This window comes from Thamnophis sirtalis, unplaced genomic scaffold (genome assembly GCF_051295495.1).
Source record: "Thamnophis sirtalis isolate CommonGarterSnake01/CBP01778 unplaced genomic scaffold, rThaSir2_p1.2 scaffold_15, whole genome shotgun sequence".
NCBI lineage: Eukaryota > Metazoa > Chordata > Lepidosauria > Squamata > Natricidae > Thamnophis > Thamnophis sirtalis.
Genome location: NW_028261395.1, coordinates 42,830,237 through 42,838,529, shown reverse-complemented (window position 1 = coordinate 42,838,529; position 8,293 = coordinate 42,830,237). Strand labels below are relative to the sequence as shown.

General features: G+C 47.6%; 1 protein-coding gene across 3 annotated transcripts in view; it reads left to right on the top strand.

Moving 5' to 3' along the window:
- The window catches only part of CUNH1orf159 (chromosome unknown C1orf159 homolog), a 33,248-nt gene extending 25,470 nt beyond the window's left edge, over positions 1-7,778 (top strand). For all 3 annotated transcript variants that reach the window (XM_087702675.1, XM_087702676.1, XM_087702677.1), the window contains exons 7-9: positions 1,303-1,328; positions 2,429-2,456; positions 6,194-7,778. In XM_087702675.1, the coding sequence (XP_087558801.1) occupies positions 1,303-1,328; positions 2,429-2,456; positions 6,194-6,288 (149 nt within the window). In that variant the 3' untranslated portion in view covers positions 6,289-7,778. The remainder of the gene's footprint in view (positions 1-1,302; positions 1,329-2,428; positions 2,457-6,193) is intronic.
- The last annotated feature ends 515 nt before the right edge of the window (positions 7,779-8,293 follow it).

Below are 8,293 nucleotides of genomic sequence, written 5' to 3'. Positions count from 1 at the left end.
AGTTTTCTAATTTCAAATGTCAATTTACTCATTTTAGCACCTTCCATTACTTTATGAATAACTTCCTCCTGCGTTGGCATTTTCTCATTTTTTCCAATTTTTAGCAAATACCATTCTAAGCTGCTATTAACACGTTTCCAATCAAATATTTCAATTCTCTATTGTATGTTTACGGTACATGATTCCCAATAAAAAGCTGGGTTTTGTTGGCTGGCTATTGCGGAGAAGATGATTGGGAACAGGGGTGGGTTTCAAAAAATTTTTTTACTACCGGTTCAGTGAGCGTGGCTAGGTGGGGGGGTGGGAGGGGGGGCACGTGACTGAGTGGGCATGGCCAACCTGATGTCACTCACACACACTCAGTCGCAGGACCACCACAACCACCAAGCCACGCCCACTGAAACGGTGGCGAAAATCTTTGACGGGGGGAGAGGAACCAGGCTAGGGTTAGGGTTAGGGTTAGCGCCCTGCTCTTGAAGTGGCAGCTGTGGCCAATGGGCTGTCGCTTCGTCTGCCCGGGAGGCTGCGTCTGCCTGGGAGAAGGAGCCCGGGGAGGAAGGAAACCGCCGTTTAGGCGGTCTCGCCCCACATCCCCGCAAACCAGCGTCCTTCAGAAGCAACAGACCCAACGGGGGCAAGCGCTCCCCCCGGTGGGGCGGCCGTGCTTGCAGCTTGCCCACTCCTGACCTGAAGCTTTGCGATTTCCCCCCCCCCCTTGCGCGCCCGGCCAAGCACTGCTCACCTGTGCTGGAAGGCACCTGGCGATGCCGGTGGGTCTCCATGGCGATGGACAGTCGGATGTGACGCCGCCTCCTCCAGGTCTTTGAGCCGAGGCCTCGGGGCTCCTGGAGCGGCTCATGTGCGGAGTGCGCTCGGCTGATTCCGCCTACGCTCGGGCCGGAGGTGGCGGCACCGCGTCCAACCGACCGTTGCCACCAGAAGTTGTGAGTGCTCCATCACTGGGGGCTTTCAAGAAGAGACTGGACGGCCATTTGTCTGAATATAGGGTCTCCTGATTGAGCAGGGGGTTGGACTAGTAGACCTCCAAGGTCCCTTCCAACTCTGTTATTCTGTTATTCCAATCCCCCCCAAAGGAAAATAGGTGATTGAAAGAATGTTAAAAATGGAAGATCCCCCTCTCCTTGGGCATTTAACACGGTCAGGAATCCTCCCGGGCTGTTCAGGAACAGATCCCTTGGTAGGGAAGGGAGCCTTTTGATGTCGGGGTGCATAATTGAAACAGGCTTCTCTTGTTAATCTTTTCTTTTTTCTTTTCTTTTAATCCCTTTCTGTGTCTCCCAGGGTCCATTGTACAGTCTGCTGAATCAGTAAGTACAGATTCCACCTTTGGGGGTTTCGCAAGGCAAGAAGGTAGTTGAGGATGACGGGTGGGGGAGCTGCCACTGGCGGGATGGTCCCAAATGGCTCCCTGTTCTGAGCGAGGCTTCCCGAGAGCCTGAAGCAAACTCCTGGTCCCGACAAAAAAACCCTTTTTATGAATTGACTGTGGATACTGCTCCTTCACATCCAACAAAGTCTTTCGAGGGAGGATTTATGGTCACAGACCTTATCTGCCTTGGAGAGATGCCAGGCAGGACGATATCTGCAAAACTTGGCAAGGAGTCTCAGAGAGTCACGAACCAATTAAGCAAACTAAGTGTCTCCTGCAAACTCCACTCCCCTTTCGCTCCTCTGGGAGGGGCCATTCATCATCCACCTGTGGCCTTCCTCCCAAGTCAACCCCTGTTCTTTAGCTGTTCCCTTCGTCTGGCAACTCACTCTGGGAACAGGCTCCAGCTGTTCTTCTGCCTCACTGATGTCTGACTCTGAAGGCAGCTGATAACTGGCATACGGCCCTGGCCCCCTTTCTGCCTCCGACACAGAGCCCTCATCAGAGCCTTCCCCAGACTCCAGGACTGGCCCACGTTCCTCCCCAACCTCCCCACTGTCCGAATCTGCTGCCAGCTCTTCTGGCCGCTGGCCGGCCACAACAGCTCCTTCCGGCTCTCTCCTTCCTCTGATCTGTTAGCTAACATTTTTTTTCAGGGGTTGGTACTTTTGCAAATCAAGAAGGCACAGCAGAACTGGAATGCCTACCCCCAGGGTTTTTCAAACCCGCAAATTTAAATTGCATGGATTTCAATTCCCAGCGTTCCCCCCCCAGCCCAGAATGGCTGGGGAATTCTGGGAAATTGAAAGTTTGCACCTCTTCCAAGTTGGCACATTTGATGTAACACTGGTCTTGATCAGGCAATTCCCAGCGAGAAATTACAGGATGAGATCACCGTAAATCAGTTTTTTCCTCCAATGAATGGGTAGAATCGGCGATCAATCTTCTCGGAAAACCAGGGTCAGGGCGGAGTGGTTATCTTAATGAAAAGGCTGGCTCGTTTCCAAACCTCACCTTGTTTTGTTTTTTCCTTCCTAGGCATCCATGTTATCTCCACCTTCTTCAAGTAAGGATTTTTCTCTCTCATCTCTCGTTTGTCCTGGGTAACAAAGGTTTTTTCTGCGGGAGTAAACCTTCAAGTTGTATCCAGAAAAGGAAGATAGGGTTAGGTTTCACCAAATCACGACGCAGACTCCTCGTCCCGACAAAAAAAAAAACGGTTTTGTTAAGCTAAGGCGAATTCCTCTCATTCACCTCCAGCAAAGTCCCGGCAAACAGTCTTTCAAGGGTGAATTGACAACCACAGACCTTATCAGGCTTGGAGAGCTGCCAGGCCGGTATCTCCCAAACGCAACGGCTGTACGAGAAAATACTTGGCAAGGCGTCTCTGAGAGTCACGAACAAATCCTCACACTAATTAAGTGAAGTAATTGTCTCCCGAAAACTCCACCCCGCTTTCGCTCCTCTTTTATTCTCTCTGGGAGGGGCCATTCACCATCCACCTGTGGCCTTACTCCCAAGTCGACCCCTGTTCTTTAGCCGTTCCCTTCATCTGGCAACTCACACTGGGAACAGGCTCCAGCTGTTCTTCTGCCTCATTGATGTCTGACTCTGAAGGCAGCTGAAAACTGGCCTACGGCTCTTGCCCCCTCTCTGCCTCCAACACAGAGCCCTCATCCGAGCCTTCCCCAGACTCCAGGACTGGCCCATCTTCCTCCCCAAACTCCTCACTGCCACCAACTCCGCTGGCTGCTGGCGGGCCACCACAGGTTGTTTAAAACTGTAGGTTTTTGTTGTTGTTGTTGTTGTTATTATATTGAGCCACGGTGGCACAGTGGTTAGAGTGCAGTACTGCAAAGCTACTTCTGCTGCCTGCAATTTGGCAGTTCAAATCTCACCAGGCTCAAGGTTGGCTCAGCCTTCCGAGGTGGGTAAAATGAGGACCCAGATTGTTGGGGGCAAGAGGCTGACTCTGTAAACCGCTTAGCGAGGGCTTGTAAAGCACTGTAAAGTGGTATATAACTCTTTAAGTGCTGTTGCTATGCACTTTATTCATTAAACATGAAACTCAGCCAACTGAACATTCAAAAATGCATCACAAATACCATTGAATGATGCTAATGGTTGATAGGGGTTGCTGCCAGCGTCCTAGGTATCAACCAAGGACCTTCGTAAAATGTTAAGATGTTCTGAGTAGTGCAGTTTTTTGCAGTTCCACTGGTGTTATGGCAGGAAGCTGCTATTTTTATATGTGGTTAATCTCTGGTGAGATTCACAGCCTTTGGGGCTGGTTGGTAGCTCAACAGCTCGAGTCCTAACCAAGGACCTAGGAACTGTTAAGGTAACGTCGGAGGATATAAGCTGTTCCAAGTAGGGTGGTTTTTCGTAGAGTCAGAATGTTCAAGTCCGATAAATTTAAATTTTCCAAATAGCGAGGTAGCCCTTTAGGTATTGCTCCAAGGGCTCCAATTACAATCGGGACAACACACGATTTCTTTTTCCACAGTCGCTCAACTTCAATTTGCAAGTCCCGGTATTATTATTATTATTATTATTATTATTATTATTATTATTATTATTATTATTACAATGGTATCACAGCGGCCAGTTGTTTCGCCGTATTTGACATTGATTACTAGTCACACACACACACCCCGGGGCCTAGGACATCATAACGTATTTTCGTAATATGCGTGCGGATCCAAGCAGTGCGGCTTTTTGCATTTGACTGATGGTGATTTTGTCAATTTTTAACTGTTTTAAATGTAATTCCAGTGCTTTTGGAATAGCACCCAGTGTGCCGGTTACCACTGGAATTACCACTGCTGGTTTGTGCCATAGTCTTTGAATTTCGATTTTTAAATCCTGGTATTTCGCGATTTTTTTCATGTTCCTTCTCGTCAGCCCGAGGTGGCGCAGTGGTTAAATGCAGCACTGCAGGCTACTTCAGCTGACTGCAGTTCTGCAGTTCGGCTGTTCAAATCTCACCGGCTCAGGGTTGACTCAGCCTTCCATCCTTCCGAGGTGGGTAAAATGAGGACCCGGATTGTTGTTGGGGCAATATGCTGACTCTGTAAACCGCTTAGAGAGGGCTGAAAGCCCTATGAAGCGGTATATAAGTCTAACTGCTATGGCTATTGCTAACCCTGCTATCACCTGGTATTGTGATGTCTATGATTGTAACCTTATTTTTCTCAACCAGTGGTGGTTAATAATAATAATAATAATAATAATAATAATAATAATAATAATAATAATAATAATAATAATAATAATAATAATCTGTTCTCAACACAAAACAGCTCTTTTTCCTCTCTGTTCCAAGCATAACTACAACTGCTTGTAATGGTTCTCCCCCCATTTCCACTACCCTAAATAGTTAAGGCTCTTTCAACAGGCAGACCGAGTGAGATTTTTTTACGGGAATGCTTGGGGAGGGGGAGCATTTTTGAGCGTGCTTCGCTGGGGCGGCCTCCAACGAATCAATCTGCCTGAATAATTCCCAGGGGGCTCATTTTCAGTCTCTACAGACTGCAAACACGTACGCCTGTTTCGGGTGGCGGGCAACTGGAGCAGAGAAAATAATTACAGTTTGAGAGGAGGGGGACAGGATTTCCCCCTGCCGCTTCTTCGTCAACAAAATTGTCTTAATAAGCATGTGGAATCAGAGGCTTATACCATCCCCTAGGGAGCCCTGGTTTTCCTAAATCAAAATATTGTGTCCTTTTTGTATATCGATTTTTTTTTAAATGTAAGGGTTCCTCCCAATTTTTCTTTTTTTTTAACTTTTCCTTTTTTTAAAAAAACGTGTATCTATGTCAAGGTAGATTTCATTTAAATCGAGTTGATTTAAATCGCAATTTAAATCACTACTAAATTCACACCCACCCCCTTCGGGGGGAAAGGGCAGCATATAAATAAAATAAACATTCAAAATAAAATAAAATAAATAAACATTCATTCACTCCTCGATTTAAATCATAATTTTTAAAGAGCAACTGTCCTCTCAGTCCCGCAGCAGCTCCTCATCTGACCCGCTGTTGACGGTTGCAGAATATTCAGCCTCCTGCTACCTACCGTATTTTTTGGAGTATAAAGCTCACCTTTTTTCCCTCAAAAAAGAGGCTGAAAATCTGGGTGCGTCTTATACACTGAATACAGCATTTTTTGGCCTCCTGAAACCCCACCCCCTTTGCAAAAATGGCCGCACATATCCTTTAGGAGGCTTCCAGAGTGCTCCTGGGGGCTGGGGAGGGCAAAAATGAGCAAAAAACAGGCCGGTTTTTGCTTATTCCCCCCCCCCTCTAAGGAGCACTCTATAAGCCTCCTAAAGGCTATGCATGCCTCTTTTTTTTGACAAAAAAAGGGCCATTTTGGGGAGGTCTGCAGAATGTAAAAACTTTTTTTAAAAAATTTGCCTCTTCAAAATCTTGGTACGTCTTATACTCCAGTGTGTCTTATACTCCGAAAATTACAGTAACTGATCTCCATTTCATGCTGAATGAACTAAATTATCAATGTTTCTTAAATAGAAAACTATGTTTAGGTAGATTTTTACTCCAAAAGCATTTTATTAAAATAAATTTGATAAAAATAAAAATAAATCCATTTTTTTAAAAAAAAATCATTGATTTTTATCCACCTTGATCTCTCTCTCTCTCTGTGTATGTGTGTGTGTGATTGGATGAGCCAGTGTTGGAAGAGAAAGGTGTGGAAATCCTTCGAATGAATTTTAAGCCTCTTTGCTAAAATTCGGGATAGAAACTAACCGTGTCTCTCTCTCTCTCTCTCTTATGGCTGCAGTCCGGAAACCTCGTTACGTCCGGCGGGATCGTTCACTCGTCACCTCGACCACCAGCACGACTCTGTCTGCCGAGACCCGGGTCAGCAACGTGTAGCCATCGGGACTTGTAAATACCAGGCCAGCCATTGAGTGGCCGGGAAAGCACCTACGAAGGGAATCAGCGACCGGGGGGCCAGTCGGCTTCCGTGTGACGAGTGGACTCATTCCAATCGGCGAGAAAATGGGGACTCTTAACGCGTTGGGTTACCTTTAGGAGAGAGACGTTTTTGGCAACCCGGATGGGACGCCAATTTTAGCTTTCCTGGTTGCCAAGCAGCTTTGAGAAGTCTCTTTGCTCCGGACCCTGTGATTTCTACAGATTTAGATTGAGGCCAAGGAACCAACCACCTTGAGGAAAAGGCCATGCTTCAAAGGAAACTCAAGTGCCATATTTTGGGGTTGTGGGTGCGATTTTTGGAAAGAAAAAATGCTTTCCGGAAGGGGGTGTTTCTCTCGGACGCGGGGTAGGCTGCTAGAAAGCACACTCCCTTCTTCATGTGGTGTTGTTATTTTTTTTCCTAGAGTTTGACCGAAGCCTTAAGCTCAGGGCAGCCTTGCCGTTTTTTGAGCGTTCAGATTTATTCTTTTGAACGTTTTAAGCGTTTGATTCTCCCTTTTTAATCTTCGCACCCGAGTAGGGCCCAGTCAGGTTTCCCTTCTTTTAGTAAAATTCTAGCCTTTTAGGAGAGGGGGGGGAGGTGGTCGAACCCCAACCTGGACAGGCCTGGCCCATCTTTCCCCATGACCACACTTGGGAGCCCCTTCAAGGGGTCAGTAGCTCACCCCATGGTCTCTGCTCACCAACAGCGGGAGAAAGGTAAGTGCTTGGGCATACAGCTAGTCCTCGACTTACGCCAGTTCATTTAGGGACCGAAGTGACAACGGCACTTGTTGTGACTTACAACCATTTTTTCCCACGACCATTTTTTGCAGCACCCCCAGAGTGACGTGATTTACGGGTGCTTGGCAGCTGGTTCATACTTAACAACCGTTGCTGTGCCCCGGGGTCATGTGATCCCCTTTTGGCACGCGACGGATGGAGACTAACCAAGGAGAGAAGAAGCAAGCTAGAACTAAGGAGAAATTTCCTGACCCTGAGAACACTTAACCAGTGGAACAGCTTGCCACTAGAAGTTGTGGATGCTCCAACACTGGAGGTTTTTAAGAAGAGATTGGACAACCATTTGTCTGAAGAGGTGTAGGGTCTCCTGCTTGGGCGGGGGGGGGGGGAGAAGGGGTTGGACTAGATGGCCTCCAAGGTCCCTTCCAACTCAGTGGGGGAAGCAGATTCACTTAACAACCAAGTTGCAACTGCCGTGATTTCCCCCGCCACAACTCGTACAACGGGGCAAGACTCCCTTAACAAATGTCTCGTTTAGCAGCAGAGATTTGGGGGCTCAGTTATGGTCGTAAGTCGAGGACTACTTGCATATTCTTGGCGTATTGTTTTGGTGCTCCGTAAAAAACGAAACCTACATCCTCCAGAAAGGATCGTGTTTTCTCCTCTTACTTTTCCTCTCGCCCACTTGCCCCCCCTGGGCAGGACTCGAATCCCCCCCCTTATGCAAATCAAAGCGCGCCAAGTCCTTAAACTCCCCGAAGGCCATACAAAGAAATTCAGCCACTTTAAATGCTGCCCCCCTCCCAACGATTCCTCCGGGGCGGGGGAGCTGTTTCTTCAACTTTTTTAAAATTCAGGACTGTGATCTTGATTCAAGAGAAGTTTGTGACCCATCAAAACCGCGCCCGACTAAACCGCGCCCGATTAAACCGCGTCGCTGACGTCATCAACAGGGCGACAACAGCCAGCGCGGAAAAAGAAGGGTGCTTTAAATAGCGCTTTGAAAGCAAGCCGACTCAACTTAAGGTAAGGGTTAGGTTTAGGGTTAGCTTTAGCGTTAGGTTTAGGGTTAGGTTAAGGGTTAGGGTTAGGTTTAAGAGCCGAGGTGGCGCAGTGGGTAGAGTGCAGTACTGCAGGCCACTTCAGCTGACTGCTAGTTCAGCAGTTCAGCGGTTCAAATCTCACCGGCTCAGGGTTGACTCAGCCTTCCATCCTTCCG